This window comes from Anoplopoma fimbria, chromosome 3 (assembly GCF_027596085.1).
Source record: "Anoplopoma fimbria isolate UVic2021 breed Golden Eagle Sablefish chromosome 3, Afim_UVic_2022, whole genome shotgun sequence".
NCBI lineage: Eukaryota > Metazoa > Chordata > Actinopteri > Perciformes > Anoplopomatidae > Anoplopoma > Anoplopoma fimbria.
In genome coordinates this window covers 16,476,261-16,500,876 of record NC_072451.1, presented here as the reverse complement: position 1 = coordinate 16,500,876, position 24,616 = coordinate 16,476,261, and the positions used below count along the sequence as shown (strand labels likewise).

Here is a 24,616-nt window from a genome sequence, read left to right as displayed (position 1 = left end):
GTCATTGTAACCACAGAAGAGAACTCATTCGAGGACGCGTGCCCTGCCTCTCTTCACGGCCAAGCCTACTTCCTGGTGGATGAGGCTGCGCCTGTGTGCGTGCTCGTAGTAAGTAGAAGGGGCAGCTCAAGCGAAGGTGGAGGCGGCTGTTGATGGCCAGCAGTGGCGACACAACAGTTAGTTAATACACTTCTTATTTTTAAATTTGTTTTTTGGCTCCTTTGAAGAAAGAATATGGGAAGCACGGTGATGGAGTCTGGCAAGGATAGCTCAAAGAAAATGCCAAAGAGGAAACGAAGTCTGCGGATAAACATGCCAGTGAGTCGGTGAAGTATCAACTCATTTTGCTTCTTAATGCGAATGTTTTAAAAAAAATAAAAAAAATAAACATGGGCTTGTTGCTGAACTTGTTGGACTTCTAGTCGTTAAAAATACGTTTTTGTGTTGCGTCTCTGCCTGTACTTGCATGCGCCTTAGAAGAACGTGCGTGATTGACAGCTGTCTCTATCACGACTTTTCAGTCCTCGGGTCTGGTAACTTCCACAAAATGTTGGCTTTTACCTTCTGAGACCACGTTAAGGACGCTAGAAACGTGTGTTTGCAACCGTTGGAAAAAATTTTTTTCAACAGTAAGTCTTTTAATGTGAAGTCATTGTAGCTAACTACCCTGGCTTTAACAACTAACGTCATTATTATAAGGCTGCGAAAAAAAACCGATGACTGCATTATCTATATTAATCTACTGGATGTTTTTCTCTCTAAGCATGTAAGTATTGCGAGGAAAAACAAGTAATAACAAGCAGGGGGAACATTCTAGAGGAACCATCATGATCCAAACCATCAAGTCACATTTCATTACGAATAAACTGAGGACCTGTTTATTTAACATTAGGTGTATTTACTTCAGTGGCCAGGCCTGATTCACAGAGGCCTCTATTCATCAAAGTGGGCAGTTGATGATGTCTGGGTTTTTAGTTGTTCTGTGCTCTGAGCTTTATTGTACCTTTTTATGTTTTCCAAGGTCAAAACATCTTCTCGATACTGTGAGCACACTTTGGTGACAACTCACTTTGTTTTGTCTCGTAGCATGGATAACAGCCGTGTTACAATAGCTCACAGGCATGTGTTTATTGGATGGCATCCGTCAGATCCACCTGCATGCTTTTCCCCAACTTAATTGCAAATGGATTGGATACAACCTGCGTGTCCTTTGGGAGATTGCGTGCAATGGTTTAGACTTATTTTAGGTCGGAAAACGGCGTAACAAAAATGCAGCTGAAAGTGTAATTTGAGTTTTTATGATGCGTTCATGCACAGCTGTATAGATTAGAAAAATTACTTCCCCCAATAGGAAGTCAGCTTGTGAAACAACACAGTTTTGTGGCCGGTGCTCAAGTGCTTGATGTTGGAGCTTCCCTCCACCACATGAACTTCTCTAACCTCAACCTGGTGGAAACACAGACACAGTTGCGTAATATATATCAAAACAGGTTTGTGTGGTCAACTAATTATCTAATCAATCTGTCTCTCTGCTGAAGAGCTCTAGAGAGGAATGTAAAACTCAGCCCTTGGTATGGGGAAGGTTATGTGTTGTATTTGCTTGCACAGGTTTCCGCATTGTTGGAGCATGTTTTTCTTTTCTTTTGTCAAACATCTTCACCTTCCCTCTAATTGATGAGGGACATCAATGTCCATTTTTCAGAACTGGCAAAAGCAGCATGTATTGGCTAAGCAGGTGTTCATGTTATGACTTGCCATTTTGTTTGTCTACTGTATTTCCTGAAAGTTATCTTTATCCTTGATACTAAGAACTCTTCTATCTGCAGGACTTTGGTGCGTTTACTTCCCCACAAGTGGACACGAGCGGCTCAACCAAAAGTGGCACTCAGACGGTACAGAAATTATTTTCCGAATTTTTTAATCTGTCATGACTTTTCAATTACTCTCCAATGTTTGTTTTCTCAAGCTTGCTTTTTCCCCCAGTAAATGATTTATTTTGTCTCTTACGCTCTTGTTTGTTTGGCTTTGAACACATTTAGACATGGATTTGGGAGAGCAAAATATTACTCAAGGCCATCTCTTCTACTCTGCCAACCCTCCCTGGCTTACAGTAACATTACACCCGCTGTGTCCAGGCAATAGCCGGATCACATACAGGAAATTGATTTTTCTAAAAGAAAGCGGTCTCTTCCTACTGTCTGCTCTGATTGATTTGAATAGAAGTAATCCTTGATCATTACCTCATATCCACCACACTGCATATTTCACTTTTACATCAGTCACATTTGTGTAATTCTGATAAAAACCTGCTTTCTCTTGTGTGTTTTAAACAGCTCATTTAAATCCAGAAACAAACCCTGATAACTGTTCACTTGCCTTAACAAGCTCTTGCACAATGACAGAGTTGGAGTTGTTGGCAAAGAGAAATAATGGGTGTGTGCTCTGCCTCCCTCAGACTTGTCACAGGATTGGTTTAAACAGAAATGTGCGCATGGAGTAGGGCTAGCCTCTGAGCAAATACCACTCTGAACCTTTGTGAAGCAGACCAGACGAAACAATTCTTCCCGTTTTGATTTTATTATCCGTCCATTACAGTGCAGTGGCTCTTTTCTTTGCACTTCATATCATCATGCATCTGTTTAGTTGAGCCTGGTTATTATATGGGGCTACTGACAATGTTACCAAAACACTCCTGTTACATTTTATTGTTTTATGTAAATACACCCCTCCGAGCGTGGAGATTGCTGCGACTTATAATGCTGCTCTCTATCAGTGCCCACGAATGGTTAAAAGATTTGTTGTTGGCACATCTAGAGCAGACAGCAGTCAGTAGTGGGAGGAGGCGCTCTCTGTCTCCGGCTAGATTGGCTGCCGTCCCTTCTGTTTTGTTTTGGTATCTGCACGGCGAAAAAGAGAAGAATTTATTAGTCTGTTTACATGATATTAACCTTGCAAAGACAGACTCATAAACACAGAAAGTCATAATGAAAAATAGGCTCTGTGTTGTTTAACTAAGATGAGGGCTGATTGTCAGAGAGTGAACCTGATGGTGCTGTTACTGACTCGTACCGAGGGTGAGGCCTTTAAACACGATGCCCCTTATGCAGCATTATATTAAGTCTTAGAGGCAGATGGAGAACCAATGGGTTTGTGCTTGTTTTTATGAAATACATGCTTAATGGTTAACATTGTGAATGCAGCATTGATAGCAAATTGTGGAAATATTTTGCTGCTCAGCTCTAATTAAGTCTTTTAAAGCTGTATGTGCAGTTAAAATGAGATATTTCTGCCTAAGATCTGGTTGGTTTTGATGAAATGTTCTCCAGAATGCAAATTAACAAGTGAAAACGGTTTGCTTCAAAGAGCACTTTGTTTAAGAATGTAAAGAATCAATATGTTTTGTATCTCAATAACTTTTATAAATCATGAAAGAACATTTCCCTTTAATTAACTGTTACAATGTGGCTGACTGAACAAAACAATGTTGTGTGTGTGTGTGCGTGTGCGTGTGCGTGTAAAAAAAGAAGAAGTAACCAAAGAAGAGCGAGCTCAAGCAAAAACTGCAATCAGTGACTTTCATTTCACAATAAATCTCTCCGTGTTGTTATGCGTCTATCAGTTTTTTACAGATAAGCTGCGCTGTGCGGCCTCCCACTGTCTCACGTTACACTGAGGGTACACTCTGAGCATAAAAAACGCACCTTTTTAAAAGTGCAGGAAAATATTTATTATGTTTCAGGGAGAGCGTCGCATCCGTTCGGCCAGCCCCACCAAAGGGATGTCTGCGAGGAGCCCGGCCAGCGCCACTTCGCCCCCATGTTCTCAGTCTGCTCCGGTGCAGTTCAGGGCCGGCTCAGGCTCCCCAAGAACTATCTTCCCCTATCCCTCCCATCAGGACTCCCCACCCAAGTCCCCCCGCCGACTGAGCTTCAGTGGTATCTTCCGCTCCTCATCCAGCTCCACACCTGCAAGCATCAAAATCTTCTCCAGAACCAGGAGAGGTGAGTCGAAACATTAACATTGCACCGAATATTGACTGCTGTAATGTCAATTGGTGGATTGACTACAAATGTGGGTTTTTTTTTTTATATTAAATACAGTATGCAATAACGCAGATTAATTCTGGTGTTCTCTTTTGCAAAAGCGGGTCTAGGAGGAAGACGGTTATAAAGGAAGTAAGACAGAGTAGCTGAGACTAAGATATTTCAAAGATTATTTGGGTTTCCTGTTATATGTTCGAGGTAAAGCCACACACGGGAACCATTGTCTATCCGATTGAGTTCATGAGTTCAGATATCTTGCAGCCACAGACAGAACTGACATAAAAACATGTCATGTCATTTACAAGCTTCACACATTGAACATCATTGTGTTAATAAGGAAGGAGAAACCTAGATTTCCTCATGGTTAAAAAAAAAAAAAAAGAAAGAAAAATCAAATGCTTTGTTTTGCAATTCCCACAGGCCAACATGGTTATAAGCTTCATCAGACAGATGGGCCATCGCTTGAGGAGAAGATAGATGCTCCTTCATTATCAGTCAGGAAAAGAAAATGGTTGTCTTTCTTTATCCTCAGAAGAGGAGTCTTTTTTTTTTTTTTTTTTTTTTTTTTTTTTTTTTTTTTAGCTTCCAATATCAGCATTGATCTGTGCATTTCAAAGCCAGTTAATTAGATTAAGTTACAGGTTTGGCATCCTGCAGGTGGGGGTCGAGCCATAGTACATTCCCCAAATTAAAACTCATGAATGACATAATGGTAATACTGGCATGCGCTAAGAGGTGGAAAGGAGACCGGCGAGGCAGAACAAGGCCTGGTTTGATGAAGTACAGACCTAACGGGCAGATTTTCAGCTCTCATGTCTCCATGTAGTTTTGTGGCCGATTACATAACAAAACCCAGCCTGTTTCACATGGTAACAGCGCTGCTGGAAGCGCCATCAAACTGCAAAAAGATGACTCATATGTTTTTGGCTCGTACACACACCCATTCTTCTGTTTCCTCGCACAGGACCAGTTTGGCAGTGGCTGGTGGAATAGCTCTGTTAGGGCCAGACCTCAAGAGTCAGCGTGCTCCGTTTTCCTCTGGAGATTGTTGTTGATGGTAACCAAGCTAAAAACACACCAAAACACACCACCGGCCACAGCCCTCTCGTGCCAGCTGCTCAGGATTTTTTTTGATGTGGTTCGAGAAGCTACATCCACTCTGTTTCTTTTCCTGACTAATGATGTGGCTTCAAATGAACCGGGGCCAATGATAATAGCGGCAAAGTATGCATGTAAATGAATATCATACCACGACTGAGTGGGCCAACAGCTTTTCCAGTTTTAGTAGTGGGATGTTTTTGTAAACACCCTACTTTCGCCACAAGGGTGTGCTGAAGGCATAGTCTTGTCTTGATTTAGGTCACAAACTAGTTTTGATAAACGGCCAGTTTTATACATCATTATTAATATCATTATTATTTATATCACATTTTTTTTTTTACCATTTTATTAAACATTGAGGTAATTGTTCAGACTTTATGTGTTCCTGAACATCGGATTTTGTATAAGTTGCATAATATGCATAAGTAGACTGTGTTTTCCCTCGTGCATTTATATCCATAATTGCTACAAATATGATCAGAATGTCTCTTCATTCCCATCTTGTCTATATATGTCTTCCCATCGCCTGGACATTGTCAGTCTCTCACTGTTGAAGGCAGCTGTGGTGTTTTCATACCCTTATCTGGAAGTGTCCAGACTCTTAGCAGCTCCTCATACAACCATGCAGACTTTTTATCCCCCCCTCTCTCTTACTCTCTCTGTTGCTACTGTGTGCTGTATATTGTCAGTAAATAAAAGAATCGGGCAGTTTTAACTTTTCCAAATTCAGAAAGCGCAGACCTTACAAGGGCAGAGTGATTTTATTATGTGTGTGGAAGCTAAGCTCAACAAAATACACCGTTGACCGTATTAAAATCCTCATGGATCTGGAACTTTGGCAACCTCAAATACAAGCTGAAGTGAATTAGTTTTATTAGGCTACTGAAAACATAATCACAGTGAGTGTCACAGGGGGTTTAAGGTGATAGACTTCATCATGGACATTTCAACCCCTCACTCATATTAGCCATTGACCTACTGAGCGGAGGGGAACACTTGCATAACATGTTAATTGAGATCTGTACTGGATACACTGTAGCGAATGCAAGCAGCAGATACTGAGCAGGCCATCTGTTACGGGTCGGGGAGGCTCGTTGTATTGAATGGAGGCTCAGCTGACAGGACATGGGATGTCCCCCTGCTGTCATCGGTGCAGACTGGCCTCAGCAGTCTTAAAGGTCAGGCCCCTAAAATTAACAGACAACCCGATGTACAAATGGCAGAGCTGCAGGAGTCCCAGCTCGAAACCACAACCTTTATGTCTTTATTTGTAGTTTTTTTTATCTCAGGAAATGCTGAGATTGTGCCGTCGCCGATCCCGAATGTATTGTGTGAAGACAGAGTGAGACAGATGTGCCTGTGCTTACTTTCCTGTGATGGGAGAGGGAGGGCAGTGGAAAAGGGGGGCGGGGACACGTGCATCCTGAGCCAATCGCTGGTGTATCTTTTGTAGACTGGCGTCCTTTTAGAGGCTGCTGACATGCGTGCTATATTAGAGAGACGCCACCCACAGCTGCACCTGACAATTTACAGCACTGACTCGTCCGAGAGGGGGAAAAGGCGCTCCGGTCCTAGTTCTTTGCATCACTGGCGAGAGGGACATTTCTCAGCTGAAGCTGTGCGGAAATTACAGCTTCCGTTTATTTTGTCTTCAAACGTATGAGCTGAAACAGAGTGCACTGCTTCCTGCTGGCACTGTGCTCCTTGGATCTTTTTCTTTTTCTTTTTCTTGCTGCAGTTCTCATTTTCTGTTCCAAGTAAAAGTGGAATGCTGTACTGGATGGAGTTGCCAACATTAGATTATTCTCCTGCAGAAGAGTCCTGAGGACAATTTTATTTATTCATTATCCATTGATTGAAGGTGACCAATTTCCTCCTTTTTAATAAGAAGGACCATCTCAAGACAAAAACTGCTTCAAAGACTAATCGTTCTCTAGATCTGCAGACATCAATTGGATGTTCTTTTCATTTTAATTTCTGTACAACTTTCTTCACCTAACAAATGGAGTGACTCTCAATTGAGAGACAGTTTCGAGCCGTCTCTGCAGCCCTTATTGCGATGTGGATGGTCATGGTCAAATTTAGTCTTGAACCCACAACCCACTGCGTTTCATGAAGAGGTTTGGCAGCCTGAGGAGGAGCAAGAAACGGAAGGAGCAAGATGGGCTAGGAGGGCGGCATCAGTCCGAGTCTTCGTGTCTGTCCGGTAATGTGCTGTGCTCTTCACACGCTCCATTTTCCTGCAGCTTCCTCCCGTAGTTCTGGATTCAGATATTTGAAAAATGTTGACCGTTCTGGCCTTAGGTTCTCCATATAGTTTCGGTGCTGATTACATGGTCTCCGGTTTCACAAATGCATGCAGGACATCCGCACATAGTGACAGGACACCAAAGTGGTAAATCTATGACCTAAAGCTATCAAGTTGCTAAACGCTAAATGCTTCACATACTGCATGATGCTTAATGCATTGTGCCTGATAAATATGTCTCCTTTTATTGTTTAATGTTAAAGCAGTGACAGAAATAAGTGAAATGTGTTTTGTAGTTATCCTTTCATCATGGTAAAGTAATTTAAAGCCACTCTATCGGATACCGTGTCAGTTCAATATATTTCGGTCCCATATCCTAAGGGAGTCTCTTTAGAATAGCTGCTCCATTTAAAGAAACTTTATTTAAAACAAAAGAAAGCACTTAAGCTGATGTGGGGATAGTCAGAAGGTGCCAGGTTGAGTTTTTCGGGGCTTTTCTTTATGTGCGGGGACTCATTCTCCATTTGAAATATTCCCTCAGGTTTATCATGAGAAAAGCAGGCCAACAGGAACAGGGACAGAAAATGGATGCCAAAGGAAAAAGCACAGACCACAATGCAGACTTAAGGCAGCTATCCTAAAGTGTTAGCTCACCACGCCGGATATGTGAAGCGGAAGTGGCCCTTCATCACAGACGTTACAGCTCCTGATTTAGAGCCAGCCTGACGTTGGTGGAGAAGACTAGAGGAGCCCGTCATAAAGACGTACGTCCAAATGCGGCTGTTTAAGCTGTAGGGTTCATCGTAAAGGCAGTATACGACGTGGTGACACCTCAGCCTCAACCCTAAATCCTTTGATCCAGCGCTTCTTCACCGTGGAAGTGCAACTGAGTCGCTGCTGACATCTGCATGAAAAAATGTCATTAGTCTGTGTGCTTCTTGGGACTGCTCATTTAAATGTTTTGCCTTGATGCAGTTTGCACACCGATGTAATAGTGAGCCTGCAATTATTGATTTGCTCAACTGTCAAGTACTTTGTTGCAGAGAGCCTATATTATGATGTACTTAACAAATACGTTTTAAAGCCTCATTACTAATTGGGGTTACTGACTTTTATATCACTTATTGCTTCACAATCCACCAGTTATAGCCAGTGCACCCATACAAACATAGCTATTCACAGTCGCTATACATTGTGTTACACGGCTGGCCGCAGAGGGCTGTAGCAGCCTGGCCTCCGCTCTGATGTCAACCAATGAGGATCACGTTGCTCCACGAGTCACCGTGAAAACACCCTGTCGTCTCCTCAGGGGGCACCCACTCTGAGAGGATATGTTTTTACGGGTGCTTCATTAACACGGCTTGCAGTACATTGCAATAAAAAAAACCGATTGTGAGTAGCCTCTGCTAATTTGCTTCCTTCCGAGCAGCTTTTAAACCTCCCAATCACTATATACACCTCATGCAAAACCCGAAAATATTCAGTTAGCTATCACATTACACAAAAACTGTAAATCTACACCATTGAGAAGCTGGAGCAAGGAGATGTGTTAGCTTGGAAAATGAGAGTTAAATAGCTATATACTGTATGAGATTTTGAACATGAATAGAGCAGCAAACAACTATTTGTTATGTAAAGATATAGTGGAGTCATAGTGTGTGTTGTAATCCAAACTTCTCAGTTCTTTGTATTGGTTGTATTTTTATTTTTTTTAAAGAAATACACTCAATCAACATGCAATTGAAACCATCAAATTTTAGCTTCCTGAAGCTTATTTGAATGAAAGACTTTGCAAGCACACACACACACACACACACACACACACACACACACACACACACACACACACACACATTGGTGTTTTCACTTCTGGCTAATTAGACCTCTGCTAAGGTCTAATCAAAATAAGTGAAAATGACTAAATGGCTTAGAAGGTAGAGCGGGTCGCCTCTTAATCAGAAGATCAGCGGTTCGATACCCGGCTCCTCTAAGCCCCAAATGGTGTGTGAATGTTAGATGGTTCTGATGGGCAGGTGGCACTTTGCATGGTAGCCATCAGTGTAAGACTGGGTGAATTACAAATAGTGTAAATGCGCTTGAGAGAGAAGAAAAGTGCAATACAAGTACAAGTCAGTTTACCATTTACCAAAACACCTTAGACCACCTCGACCGCGGCTGCGCAAGGCCTCTAGAATGTTAAAGCCTCGTAGAAGCCAGTTCTTAGATATGAAGGCGGCGTTTGAGATTTTCCTTCCTAGCTAGCATTGGCAGGACAGCTAACAAGCTAATAATCACGTTACATGGATTTAGGAAATAACACAAACGGAGGGAGGGGGTGTCATTTATTAAAGTAGCCACAGATTAATTTTGTCTGAGTTGACTGATTGATTAATTTGGCTGATCGTTTCATCTATGATTCAAAAAGTTGCATCGTGAATTAATATGTAAATGTAAACTTTACTCATTACTTATACTGATTTTCAAGGTGTGTGGAGATTAACATTGCAAATCAATGCTGCTTTTGTCTTCCTGCGTAGACAGAGCTTTGCAAAAGTGCATCTCATCAGTATGTGGTATGTTCTTCTAAAATATTATATAGAGTACTGTGTTAAGTGTTTTTTATGTTTGTAAAGTTAGATGGACTGGGCTACTTGCAGCAATCTTTTTCCTGTTTCCTGTGTGGTGTCTATCCACCCTCCTAGTAACCAGCCTGACGAGAGGGCTCCCAGCCCCGCTGTTATCTCCTCCTGTGGAATGTGCCACAACAGCGCGGCTAAAATAAGAAGGCTACTCTGTGGAAGCAGGTCAAGCCAAAGAGGGCTGGTGCTCGCCAACTAAATGTCAAGAGATAGTGTGGAGTGCACTTGGACAGACCAAAGAAATATGTTCTCTTGACACACACAAGGCTTCATTTATGAAAAGTATCTCTGAACTTTTTTTTATAATTGTCTGATTACATTTAGAAGGCAAGAAAAGTCACAAGGAATGAACTAAAATCAATGTGCCATGCTGTTCAAAATATGGATACTTCTGTCCTGGTTCATTTAGAAGTACACGAAATTTTCTAACCTTTGCGTGACGGTCCTAAATACTTCATTTCTCAGTCATATATTTGAACTACTTGAATAACAAGCTCAGTTTGTTTCAGATGACCCAGTCAACAGAAACTGATTCTTGTCTTTTCGTGCCGCCGGTTGAGTCCTCATGTGACATTTACATACTCGCTGCTTCACTGTCACACCAGTGTTTGATGTGTAGGCGTGATTAAAAAGTCAACTGGAAGTCTCATGGTGGAGGCCTTGTAATGTGAACCATTTGTTCCTCATCAGCCATGTCGGTCATTGTCCGGCCTCAGAAATATGTCGGCGCGGTGGAGGCGTGAGTGTCGCATGTCACCCTGCGTAAGACCGCGATGCCTGATGTGAAGGAGCATGTGAGGGCTGTCACGTGACGGACACCTGCAACCGGACACCGGGGCAGGTCGAGCTGCATCACAGGTGGCTGACTGCTACACCGGAGTTTAATGCGGCTGCTTATGTTGTAATCGGCTTAGTTATTGTGGACGGAAGCCAGGAACAGGAAAAAGACATCCTGCATGATTCATTGTTTCCTTTTTTCCAACACTGATACATTATTGATCACTTTTCAGAGCATTCGTTGAGATGAGATGAGCTTTGGAGTTCCATCAAGGGATTTTTCATTGACACAGAGTGATGAATTGACATTTGAATGTAAAGACATGCAGCCTGTTTGTAACACGTAAAGGTTACGTTCTCAGCTTTCGGCCACTGATACCACACAGGATCCAAGCCACCTCTCCCAGAGCTAAGAAAGCGTCTGTTAGTAAGGATGAAAACAAACATTTGAACAAAAAAAGCAATAGACAATGCAAGTGAATGGATTAACAAGAATAAAAGGCTTTGCACGCCCACACAGGTGTTTTCACTTGTGGATAATTATTCCTCTGCTCAGGTCTAATCCTGACAAATAAGTGAAAACACCTGTGTGGGTCGACCGTGGCTTTGCAGGGCCTCTAGATTGTAAAATTATTTTTAAATGAGCTTGTGAATCATAAAGGTTTGTAGATATGTTGATAGAAAATAATATGATTTAATATAGAATATAACATAAGTTTTGTTGTTGTAAAAGTAAATGCATTTATATATATATATATATATATATATATATATTTTTTTTTTTTTATCATTTAAAATTCTTGTATAAGTCCTTACAAAAAAGGAACCCCACAGTAAATAGTGACAGTAACGATGTTTCTTTAATGCACCTATTAAAGCTAACCACGTGCTGCTACTTGCTATCAGTTGATATACTTCTGTAGCTTTCTTTCTAATGGTGGTTCATCCCTGTCTGTCAGCGACTGGGCTGAGACTCTATCTCTGGCATTTGTGTTGTTTCTCAGTACCCAGGACTCTCTCAGTCCCTGATGGATCAGATATGCATTCCTCGTCTGTTATAGCGTGTGACAGCATCGATGGTATCCGCAGCAGTCACCATTGTAGCACCTCAGTCCTGCCAACTAGGCCTATCAGCGATGTCAATCCGCACGGCGTTTCACTGTCACTGAAATCAAAGTATGGACAGACATTGAGAGGAACAAGAGATACGTTCTGGTATCTATTGAGAACATTTTTATTTATTTATTTCTCTGCAGCCTCTGGACTCTCCACACCACCCACCACCCCAACCCAGGCCTGCAGCCAACCTGTGTTCACCCAGGAGGCCCAGCCGAGCGGGCCGAGCCCTGAACGCCCGGAGGCGAGCGCCCGATCCCGCTCGATCTCCATGCCTCCAGACACAGGGCAGCGCCTTAGCCTTCCCTCTGCTAGACCCCCCATCCCTTCCTCGAGCCCCGTGCCATCCTACTCTACCTCGCAACAAGTGAGTCACACCGCATACATGTTTCTCATTCTTAGATGCCATTTGAGGTCAAATAAATTCAGGTTATTTGTTTGCCTTGGGTCATTTCAGTCACTGCTTGTGAACTCCAATCAAGAAATGGATGTGGCTATGACTCAGTCTAATGCATTTAGTAGTAACTTCTTCTCCAATCAGCAATGTTAGAATGTAAACATATATTTGGTGTGTAGAGTTGTTTTACATCACGGGTACAAAATTAGTTTAAAGGTCACTTGCCTTTTTCTGGCTTTAGAAGAGGGTGGCTTGAGTTAAGAAGTACTGACTGAACTGTCCTGGGGCTTTGGGATAGCATATCCATGTAAATTCCTAAAAAAGTTGAAATATGAATTGCTTTTACTCCAAAATAAGCCTGAATGTGACTTAATGTGCAGGTAAAATGCTGTATCTTCGCATTACTTCAGTATCAGTTTTACTTCTTAAAAGTACTGATGAATAGCACCATGGATCACAAGATGTAAAACTAATAACAATGTTTCCTTTTTAGCAACAACATAACAGTCTGTGAATGAGTCATGTGCTGCTCTACTCTGTGTCAAAAGGGTTTTACTTGGGCAGTGGTGAACAAAAAGCATGGGTGACGCAAACTCAAACTGTGACACTGGAGCATGCTGTGTGTCAACAGGCCTGCGTTTGCACTATTTGCTCGGAGCATATTAAATATTATCTTTTGCTTGACTAAGCCACCGCACAATCCACTGACTGCTGAGGGGTTAGCTCCGTGTTTGGTCACAAGGGTTTTTCCTTGTGGGTTTTATTTAGGATTCAGCACAGTCTGAGTCAGGATGTCATACCAGATTTCCCACAGCCAGTGAGCCCATTTAATGAATAATTATCCGAAGGTCTGTCTCCACCTGTCAGCCCTGAGTGAGTGTGCATTCTAGGCAGAGAGGGTAAATCGATATTTCATCCCCAACATTGTATACCGTCGTTATTAACACCCAAGGACTCGTGACTGTGGTTGAGGAGCGATGAGTTGGTGCCTGTCATACTCTCTGTGACCCCCACCCTCCCCTCTCCATCATCCATAAGGCGAGGCTGACCAAATCATCTTCTGATGCTTTACTTCATTTTGCAAAAAAAATAAAATAAAAAAAAATCCGAGTACAAAAGCGATCAATTTAATGGATTTATGCGCGTCTGCTTCCCTGGAGTTAGCCGTAATAGCAAAAGCAGGCCAAGTGCACGCTGTGATGCAGCAGGGCCAAAGATTTATGAAAGTGCAGGAGTGGGGGGGGGGGTTTGGCGAGAGAAGCGCTGTGTCACCATTGCGGGGAGACACTGGGGACTGTCTAGCATCCCGGAGCAGGGACGCAGGCTTCCTCACGCTGCTGCAGTTGCAAATTAGGGACCAGGGGAAATCAGGCGTATCAACTAGCACACTTTGAATGGGGCTGTGCAAATCTCTCAGCATGACACAGCATATTTCCTGCTCGCCTGTGTTGCGCCCAAGATGCAAATAGCACACTTTGCGTGCCATTTAGTCATGTTGCCGCTGAGGCTCTAAAATAAAAACAACGTTGTTTTGCGGAAGTCGGCTACGTTGCTCGTTTTATCAGAAGAAATGAACTCAGAAGACGTGACAAGACACACACACACACACACACACACACACACACACACACACACACACACACACACACACACACACACACACACACACACACACACACACACACACACACACACACCCAGCTTCTTGCTGCTAAGCAACGTAAGGGATTTCCTAATATGGTGAAGCACCCCGGTTGCCCTGCATGGAGGGGTGTGTCCACAGCGCGTGGAGCTTCCTACATTTTTTTTTTTTTTTTTTTTTTTTCCAAGCTGTCTGTGAAAATACCTTTCCCCCCCTCTGGCGAGTGTGGTTTGGTAGATTACAACTAACAAATAATTCAGCAGATTTATTATGGTTGATTATGATTATTTCTCGCGCGCCTGTTTCGTGGCTTGTTTGAGCAGCGCGTAGACATCCCCCCCCACTGCAGCAAACGGATCAGGACTGTTCCACTCTGAGTTTTAAGGGGTGTGTGTAGTCTAATAATAATAATAATGATAATGTGCCATTAAAGTTGCAGTTCTACAGCGCCGTGTTTATGTCACGTAACCTGTGTATATTTAGCGGACCCGGAGGAGCTCTTTGAAATCGGTGAAACGTCGGTGGCGCACGACGTTTTGTGTGTGTGTGTGTGTGTGTGTGTGTGTGTGTGTGTGTGTGTGTGCGCGCGTGTGGGTGTGTGCGTGGTGTTTTTTGGTGTTTATTGCGCACCGAGCTCTCTGTGATCACAGTCTGCTAGGGGCCGCCGGGGAAAAGTCTCTTCAACCCTGCTGCTCGCTTCCGATCTACAGCAAAGTTTTTGTTTTTTTCCCCCCGTGTGTTGCTGTGAGGAGTTGCTGCGATCTTCACCGCACACGTCTGCCTCTCTCCTCTCTCACAGGTCTACGGGTTATTCGAAGGCATGCTGGAGAAACTTGAACTAGATGATGATGGTAAGTTGCCCCCATTGCGACGACCTAGTGCTCTCCTTTTTGACTACCGGTACCTCTAACGCAGTTCGAGATGGAGTGTGAAGGTGACTCCATAACATCAGGATGTCACAGGTGGTCCAGCTGTGTTTAAGAGAAAAGAGAGAGTCAGACCAAGCTCCAGATATCCGGACAGCGTCTGCTCAGCTCCAGCCACAGATTCTTCCTCTGTGAACTGTGTCACAAATTGGAGGGATTTTCCTCCACAGGGCGACTGACTTCACTGCGTTGTTGTCCTAACACATCCGTTTATCTAAATACATATGTTTTTAATGAGGTCTGGGTAGATGGGGGAATTACCTGTGGAGTACTGGAGAGGCTACTTCCATTTAAAAGAGCGATTCAATAGGCCTCTGCATTTTATAAAGGTAATTAAAAGTCATTGCAGCATGTGAGGCTGAAACTAACGTTTAAAGATGATAATTTAGAATTTTTTTTGATTGAGTAATTGTTAAATCTGTAAAATATCAGAGAAAAGTAATGATGAATGTCCAAATATCCAGACGGCATGAGAGATATGCCTTCAAAATGCTTATTTGTCGGACCAGCCATCAATTTTTCAATTTTCAATTATTATTCTCGCGAACAAATCAATGTTCTATCTTTATTTAATAATACACAACTAAATATTATTTTTTGATTTCTTAGTTAACTAATTAGCAAACTTTGTGTAATCTCAAACTGCATTATCAGTGAAGGACCGAAGTTCCCATGTACCGCTCTCTGTGCTTTTCCATTGTTTTCCGGACTTGTTGGTGCTTAAAGCAGATCTAAATTGTCAGTAAGATGGTGCAGTAAAGTGGCTGTAAGTGTTCCGGACCAGTAATGGTTGTTTATGCTCCGAGTGTGTTTTGTTCTCAGGCTCTCATTATATATTCCCTTTGAGATTTCTTCCTTCCTCTAAAAGTATTTTCCTCCTTTTTGTTCCTACAGCTGCTGAACCGGAGAGTGATATTTACATGCGTTTCATGAAATCCCACAAGTGCTACGACATCGTCCCCACAAGCTCCAAGCTGGTTGTGTTCGACACGGCCCTTCAAGTCAGTACTGCGACAAAACGAAGTTCACTTTGCCTGCAGACAAACCTTTTATTTGATATCGAGGTTGCTTGTCTTGAGAACCGAAAAAGACATTCAGCCAAAGTTAATGTTCAGTAAAATGTGCTGGAGTATTTGCCTCGGAGCAGTTTCTATGAGATGTCATAAAGCGGTTAAACAGTAATCGTGTGGAGGCCGGGCCTCTTTGATGTGTAGATCTTCAACCACTAAATCCACTGAAGCTAGGACTTGAGAGTCCTTAGCTAAATACAAATGAAATACTAAAACCAACACAAAGCCATCAGGAGTTTAGAGCATACATCACTAAATACATCACAAGTCTCTTTTCTACCCATGGAAATGTGACTGAAACAAAAAATAAATAAAAATCAGATGATGATGAAGGCTGAAACCTTCATTTGTCTTAAAGAATTCATAGAAAGTTCATAGAGTCCAACAATCTGGATTTAATCAATTGAATTTAAAAACATATAAAACACAAAAGTAGCAAATCCTCAAATTTAAGAAGCTTGGACTAGTCAATGTTTGCCCTTCTGTTTGATTTAACAACTGAATTGATCGATTATCAGAATTGCTGCTGATTTTATTTTCCGTCTATCAACTAATAGATGAGGTCATCACATATTGTTGTGAAGTACTGTGTATAATGTAATGGGGGTTTTCATTTCAACTATTGCTTGACAGGTGAAGAAGGCGTTCTTTGCCTTGGTAGCCAACGGTGTGCGAGCTGCTCCACTATGGGACACAGAGAAGCAAAGCTTTGTGGGTAAGAACCCCAAAATCCAGTCAAAAACTTAACTCGCCATTTTTTTGTTGTTGCTCTTATCACATACATAATTAATTATTTTATAGGGTGTCAATAGTTATTTTAAATAGTTTAAAAATAATCTTATTAACCTTCTGTTTTCCAGCTCTGATATTTTAGCTCTTAAGGTCTAAGCTCGGCATATTGAGTTTGAATTTTAAAGAGTCATTAAATCATAAATAAGGCTTCCAAAGACTTTACACATTGCAGATAAAATTGCAAAGCTTTTGGTCAAATACCATCTCCAAAGAATAGACGGAGATCTTGGAAATTTGCAAGAAAATATGTTTAGATGCCTTTATTCTTCTTAATTACTCTAGCTTTGACTCTTGGTTTCTCTTGCTGTGCTGGTGGGCCATTGCTAAATGAACATTAAGGACAGGCTGTGTATTAATGCTGCTGGTCATGTCTTGTAGAGGCCGATGCTTTATAGTGAGCAGTAACTCATCTGTATTGACAAGTGCTCTGAGAAGTTGAAAAAAAAAATAATCCCAGCAGGCTTAAAAACAACAACTTTCTACTAGTTGTAGAATGTCAAAAGCCAAACCAGCGCTCAGTTGGCTTTGTTATGCTGTTTTCTTTTGTTTTAATCCTGTGGAGAGTTTATTGAAAGTCAGCCTGTGATGAATAATAAATGCTGGGTCAGCGTGCGGATAAAGCGTGAGGGGGGGGGCAGTGATGTGTTGTTTGGACCACGCCCTTGTAAGCGCTCTCTCATCCACCCAATCGCACACAATGCCTGCAGGCTTATAGATTATTATAGATTCAGTGTTTTATTGCCTGTTCTCTTTGCAGGAATGCTGACAATCACAGATTTCATCATCATACTACACCGATACTATAAGTCACCAATGGTGAGTCTACTTGACATAATGTTTGCATGGGGATTCCTCTTTTCTTTTTTTCTTTTTTTTATTATACCAACATCTATTTCTTGTATTTCAGGTGCAAATCTATGAATTAGAGGAACATAAGCTTGAGACGTGGAGAGGTTAGCATCACGGTCATACTGTCATGTTTCTATAACATGCATAATGTAAGATTTTATTTGTGTTTTTACAAATAGAATATAAAATACTTACATATTTTATTTTCTTGCTCCAGAGGTTTACCTTCAGGCAACATTCAAACCTCTGGTCAACATATCACCTGACGCAAGGTACGTTGTCTGACCATGAATAATGAATCTTTTCTGTTATTGCATATTTTTGTATCTGTGCGGTATCTCCGATTTTGCCTGTTTTAACTGCTCATTGTGTTTGTCGTACTGCAGCCTATTCGATGCAGTGTACACACTCATCAAAAACAAAATTCACCGCCTGCCTGTCATCGACCCCGTCACGGGGAATGCACTTTATATTCTCACACACAAGAGGATCCTCAAGTTCCTCCAGCTTTTTGTGAGTCCAACACAAACCCTGCCAGTCTGTCAATGAATGAGTGTTTAGCTTGCATAGCTTTTTATCTATATGATGGATAATTAGGATTACTTGTGCTGATAACTCTGTCATCTCGTCCTCACTTTCATTTGCCTGCTGCCCTCTAGTGGCCAATGAGGGCGTTGATTAAAATATGCCATTACTTAAATAGATTGGGTAGAGAGTGATCCCACTGACATGCTACTGTGTGTTTGTGTACTCCAGATGTGTGAAATGCCAAAGCCAGCTTTCATGAAGCAGACTCTCGGGGAGCTGGGCATTGGTTCGTACCACGACATCGCTTTCATCCACCCGAACACGCCCATCATCAAAGCACTCAACATTTTTGTGGAGAGACGAGTGTCCGCCCTGCCTGTGGTGGATGAGTCGGGTAAGCTCACAAATGTCAAGTGTTGACAAAGTATCATCATAATAATAATAATAATAATAATAATAATAATAATAATAAGTTACTAACATACTGGAGTTCTTTATGTCCTCTTTCAGGCAAAGTTGTGGATATTTACTCCAAGTTTGACGTGATTGTAAGTTGAAATTTCTAAAATTTTTGTTTTTGAAGAAACAAAATACCAAATATTAGAGGCTAAACTGCTCCTTAATTCACGGTCTAACTTTCTACAATGCGTTTTCCTGTATGTGTTTAGAACTTGGCTGCTGAGAAGACCTACAACAACCTGGACATCACGGTGACGCAGGCTCTCAAACATCGCTCCCAGTACTTCGAAGGAGTCATGAAGTGCCATAAAATGGAAACAATGGAGACCATAGTGGACAGAATTGTCAAAGCTGAAGTGAGATTTAGAAAAACGGCCGACATATTTGTACATTAAGTTACCCAGAAATAACTTCCTTGTGTGTTTTGTTTTTTTCTGCCAGGTGCATCGGTTGGTGGTGGTGGACGAGCGCTCCAGCATCGAGGGCATCGTCTCCCTGTCCGACATCCTCCAGGCCCTGGTGCTCAGCCCTGCAGGTATAGATGCTCAGCATTGCTAGCCCCAACTCCCCCTCTGTACCCTGAGCTCTCTCCCCCACCCCGCCCTACCCCTAGTCCAGGTAGGAAACGCACCTGGTTGCCACCTGTGGCTGGCTGTGAGGACGCATGGTGCCTGACGTCCTGGTTGTGGTGCTGGATGCTGCTGTGTGCAGCATCGTTGTGTGGATTTTTGGGGGGGCATTGAAATATGTTTGATATAAACGGGGGAGTTGTTTTTTCCTTCTACAGCAGCTTCAAAGTGTGAACAGAGATCCCAAGTCTGTACTTTGTGTATTTGATGAGTCCTACAGTAGTTGCATAGAAGGACAGATTGAGGGACATCAATCACAAATGTTGTTTGAATGTAAACCAAGGCATAAGCTGTCCCGTGCAGATGCTTTACAAATTCTAAATTCGGCTAATTTACGTTTGGCTTTTAGTAGATGTAATTGCATTTTGCCATTAGCAAGCTCTACTTTGATGTGAACATGTTTTGTATTGATACGCCTGAGAGAAAATAACAGATGCCTGCATGTGTTTAGTGATTCTAGTGTTGGCGGCTGCCGTGTGTTTAGATCAGTAGGAAACATTACACACAGCAGTTAAATCTGCACTTTAAAGGACGAGTTTACAGTTTCTCAACCCAGGCTTTACTGAAATGTTTATATTTGTGCATAACACAGCCTCAATTTGGATAAATTATCATTGAGTCCACTGTGGCAGTTGCTCAGGGCTTCAAAAGGAAGGATAAATCTTGTTTTTGAAAACGCAACAATCAGTTTATATATTGTATAGATAAGTGGGCCGAATTATTCTTACTCCTACTCCTTTGACTTATTGCTGTTGGTGTATCCTCGTTGAAGTGGGGAGATGAGGGAAATAAAGTCTTGACAATTTCGTAGAAATATAAATTTGTGAAAATGTTTTGGTCGAACATATGAAAGTATGTCTAACTAGAGATTTATTATATTTTTGAAGGCCTAAATGGTGTTTGTTGGGAGAGATCCTTCTGTAGATTTTTGGCAGGTTTTCCAAAAATCAAGTCACTGCTGTGGTTGTTATGCACAATTATTGATGATGAAAATGCATGGAAACATTCAAACAATATTTGTGTTAAATCCTGTCCTAATTACTCGTTTTCTCTGCAGATGCCTGTAAGGAGGAGACCCTGACTGAGTGAGAGGGAGGAAGCGTCAGCTGGAGAGGAGACTTGGTGGGAGTTAATACGTTTGGTGGTTGAGGCAGGGGGAGTGAGGCTGAGCAGAGCCAGCCTGAAGATCCCAGAGTTCCCTGCAACGGATGCACTATAGAGGCTTGGAAACCAAAGAGCTAGACAGCTGAATGAAGTGGAGTTCTTGCACTGAGGATGGATTTTCTGAGTGTTTTTTTTTTCCTTTGTTTTTGTTTGTTTGAACACTGATCAGATGCACACACACACAGTTCACTGTATTTATACACGGACACATAAATAGAGATGCATTATGGTCACTTGCTTGGTAAAAGGTGGGAAAGTCTCTACTGCTCCTGATGAATAAGGGCTCCAGTGTTTTGGGTTGTGTAGTTACCATCATGCTGCTGTCATTAGTTTATTTTTACTTGCATTTTGTAGTCTGTACTGAATGTCATCACCTCCAGGAAAAACTTTGTTCTCTCAGTTTTTGGTGTAGGAAGGTGAACAGCAAAAGATGCAACTTATTGTTTGGTACTAAAACAACGACATCTGAAATGCGGCTAATTAAAAAACAAAACAAAACTATTTGCCAGTGCCAATATTGAGGGATCGATGCTTAATCTTTATTTGTGCCTTTTGTTGCCCTGCCCACACCACTTAAAACTGACAAGAACTTGTGCCCTTTGAATTTTATTGTCAAATAAGTGCAATTATTATACTACTAATAATTCAAACATTATGTTACTTTATTGGGTTGAATTTTCTCTGATTTTAAACCATGTCAGAAGTCAAGAATGTCTGTTTAAATGATCTAATTCAAAAAATATTCCAAATGAAATCAAAATAATTTTGGCACAAAAACACGCAGTGGTTAGAAGCAAAAAGGATTATATAAGACTCAGTCAGTGAGTACTTATCACTCATTTTACATCAGTTTTCATTTAGACTCATTGCTACTTTAGGATGCATTTTTGAAATGTTATTAGAAAACCGTAAAATATATTTTCAGATGTTAAAAAACTTTTTTTTTTACATTAACTTTAAATTGTTTTGACACTTCAGATACTCTCATACTCGCAAACATGCAAAACAACTCTGTTATCTCTGCTGTAGCTCGACAGGACTCATCTCCATCTTTGACTGTAAATAGGATCGTTTTTTTTCGGGGAAATGGATCACATAAAGCTTTATTTTTATGAATGTGTCAACATGTTTAAAGAGACTGCAGTTTTAATGTTATTTTTGTAAATATATTGTGGCAATATGTCCGGTTCAAAGAGACTTTGTATCAGATCAAAATGTACTGTAAATGTGCAAGCATGAGAAACTACACTTCAACAGTATGAATGTCCTTTGTTTTACTTTTTCTATTTTTCTGGCTGCAGAAAAATAAATGGACACTGAATGTACTTTAAAGCTGTGTTCTTAAGTTTTAATTTAATTATTTTCACTCGTCTAAGGATGTGTCTACAATAGCCAAGTGGTTTCCACTGTTGTCTGTAATACACCCAAAGCACTAACAGATGGTCTCAACTACCCCTTTAATCGAATCGATATACAGAGCAGCGTCATCCCATCTCCAGGAGATTTTTTAGAACGTCAGAAATGGATTCTGAATCCTCGATTCCCCCAAAACTACTACAATATTGTCCAAGAATCAAGTAAGCATTTGCTGAATTATGCTAATCATGCTAGTTATGCAAATGTTCCAACATATACAAATTAGCATCCCAAAGTTTCTAAATTAGATTAGATTAGATTCAACTTTATTGTCATTGCACAGAGTACAAGTACTAGGACAACGAAATGCAGTTTTAGCATCTAACCAGAAGTGCAAAAAGAAGCAGTAATGGTGCAGTTCAATGTGCTAGATAAATAACATCCATCCATCTTCCGTAACCGCTTATCCAGTTAAGGGTCGCGGGGGTGCTGGAGCCGATCCCAGCTGTCAATGGGCGAAGGCAGGGTACACCCTGGACAGGTCGCCAGCCTATCACAGGGCAGACATATATAGACAGACAACCACTCACACTCACACCTACGGGCAATTTCAGAGTCATCAATTAACCTAACCTGCATGTCTTTGGACTGTGGGAGGAAGCCGGAGAACCCGGAGAGAACCCACGCTGACACGGGGAGAACATGCAAACTCCACACAGAAGGTTGTCCAGCCCGGGAATTGAACCCGGGCCCCTCTTGCTGTGAGGCGACAGTGCTAACCACTACACCACCGTGCAGCCCTTAGATAAATAACAGATAAATAATAAAAAAAACTATACAACAGTATGACTAGTATAACAATTTAGACAGTATAAAGGACCCAAAGAGAATCCTGTGTAAGTTCTTTGTCCATACACTACATTTCTTGCACATAACGTGTTCATGGGTTCACATTGCTGATTAGAAGCTTTAGTGTTAATCAAGGAGAAGTCTCGTTCTGAAGTCTCGCTAAGTAACGTATTACCGGAAGACAACAGTTTGAAACGCGACTTCTGGCCGGCGCGTGCGGCATAGCTCAGTGTTATCTGAAATATTTCCAGCGTCATGTCTGAATAAGTTTATGACTTTGTTAATGTGGTTGAGGTGAGCTCTTTGAATTCGATGGCCGCCCGTATTTATTTTAAACCAGAGGATAAATGAAGGAAGAGCTTGGACGAGGAGGAGGAAGAGGAGGAAGAGGAGGACTGAATCAATAACAAACAGACCTGGTCAAGCGAAAGGTAAGTAAGAACGTTTTATTTCTCTGTAGGGTCCTTTTTATATTGTTGTCAAACACTTATGACAACCATCTGACCCAGTCTGTGGCAAAAACAACAGCCCGGTTACAGTGTTACAGTCTGGAACTGAACTAGGAAAATATTTATGATTTTGCTCTCTGTTGTCCATAACAATGACCCACCAAAACAGTGTTGCAATAAAATTCCTTATTTTGCTTTTTATATCATCCAAAACCCCTGAAAACACCAGCTCCACAAACTCAACCTGAAAGCAGTGTCATAGTATGTGTGGGCCTACTAACTTTCAGTGCCATCACTTTGTGTTTAAATATTTAAGAGCTTCAATATATTTATTTTTAAGGCTTTGATCAAATGGTCTGTATGGTTTTTGCTGCCGAGCACCTGATCACAGACATGATGTTGTTGTTGGTAGTTACACCACATGCCCACCATGTCTTCTTTCCTTCTGATTAACATATTCTGTGAGATTCAGGCGCTTGTCTGACACACTTTTTTTCATTAGACACACATTTACTAAGAAGACGCTCACTAACTACAGACGGCTGAACAGTCATCCCCAAAGCTGTAAGCAGTTGAGCCTTCAGCCCTGGAGCCTTTTCTCTCTGTGGCATGATGCCCCGAGGACATTTGAGAGCTGGGATAGGCAACCATGTGCCAGAGAGTGAGCTGATGGTTCATCCTCTAGGTTTCAAGATGATCTGCTCAGTGAAATCAGCTGTCGGTTCCAGGACCAGGTATACATTTGCAGACTATCTGTGCTTTGTGGGATGTTTTAAACCCTGCTGGTGTTTTTGTGGAGCGGCCACAAGGTGACACTGCAGCACACAGTTCACTTAAATATCATCTTCTACAGTTGGTGTAATGAGTAGTTCCTCCTCATTGAATATTTACATTTCAATAAGAGATGAGTGGTTTCCGAAGAGTGCTTTTTGATCTTGATTTTAAGGAAATTGCTAGATTTCAGCAGGAAGTTTTCAATGCAGTAAAGGTTTGCGTCTAACTGAGGCAAAGGATACCGTGAGTGGATCTGATGGACTTCCAAATGAGGGGTAAAAACTGGACCAGACTAACCCCAGACAATCTTCTTTGATCTCCCAATCTCCCCTGTGATATCCAGCACTGGGGAAGCCTCCTCTACACCTTGTAGCCCTAAAGCAGAAGAGGCAAGAGGGCTTCACTATCCCCGCACCCTCCTCTTCTCACTGCCCATCTCTTTCTCTTACACACACACACACACACACACACACACCATCCACACCCACACTGGACGCTCTTTTGAAAGTCTAGGGCTTGATTTAAAATTCCTCTTCAGAGCGTGTCATGCATTTTATATGCATGGCGAGTGGGAGGGAGAGAGAGAGAGAGAGAGAGAGAGAGAGAGAGAGAGAGAGAGAGAGAGAGAGAGAGAGAGAGAGAGAGAGGTATTGCGTGGCTCCAGCCCAAATGAACTTCCCTACGCTGTTGGTCTCCTCAGGGATACATCTACACACACACACACACACTTTATTTTACTCCTCTCCTCTCATTTACTCACACCCACACACCCAACTCTTTCAATATTAGTTTTACTGCATCATGCTTT

The 24,616-nt window shown here is 41.8% G+C and overlaps 1 protein-coding gene across 4 annotated transcripts; it reads left to right on the top strand.

Annotated features, from left to right (window-relative positions):
• Window positions 1-4: 4 nt before the first annotated feature.
• LOC129112494 (5'-AMP-activated protein kinase subunit gamma-2-like) lies at window positions 5-20,451 on the top strand. 4 transcript variants are annotated; one of them, XM_054624618.1, is made up of 17 exons: window positions 5-108; window positions 228-318; window positions 1,827-1,892; window positions 3,740-4,001; window positions 12,065-12,291; window positions 14,763-14,814; window positions 15,784-15,890; window positions 16,593-16,674; window positions 17,509-17,567; window positions 17,659-17,704; window positions 17,818-17,872; window positions 17,987-18,113; window positions 18,357-18,522; window positions 18,639-18,676; window positions 18,797-18,943; window positions 19,029-19,122; window positions 20,274-20,451. In XM_054624618.1, exons 2-17 carry the CDS (start codon window positions 235-237, stop codon window positions 20,303-20,305), a joined length of 1,644 nt encoding a protein of 547 aa, XP_054480593.1. In that variant the 5' UTR covers window positions 5-108; window positions 228-234; the 3' UTR covers window positions 20,306-20,451. The 4 variants fall into 4 exon arrangements, with proteins under 4 accessions (XP_054480593.1, XP_054480602.1, XP_054480619.1 ...); XM_054624627.1 differs by lacking the exons at window positions 5-108; window positions 228-318; window positions 1,827-1,892; window positions 3,740-4,001 and adding an exon at window positions 7,147-7,350; XM_054624644.1 differs by lacking the exons at window positions 5-108; window positions 228-318; window positions 1,827-1,892; window positions 3,740-4,001 and adding an exon at window positions 11,457-11,469.
• The last annotated feature ends 4,165 nt before the right edge of the window (window positions 20,452-24,616 follow it).

Excerpts from the sequence above, each read along its gene's own strand:
- LOC129112494 (XM_054624618.1), top strand. The coding sequence starts at position 235 with ATGGGAAGCACGGTGATGGAGTCTGGCAAGGATAGCTCAAAGAAAATG. Across the intron at positions 319-1,826 it reads GTCTGCGGATAAACATGCCA|GACTTTGGTGCGTTTACTTC; the intron begins GTGAGTCGGTGA and ends TTCTATCTGCAG. Across the intron at positions 17,568-17,658 it reads GATACTATAAGTCACCAATG|GTGCAAATCTATGAATTAGA; the intron begins GTGAGTCTACTT and ends CTTGTATTTCAG.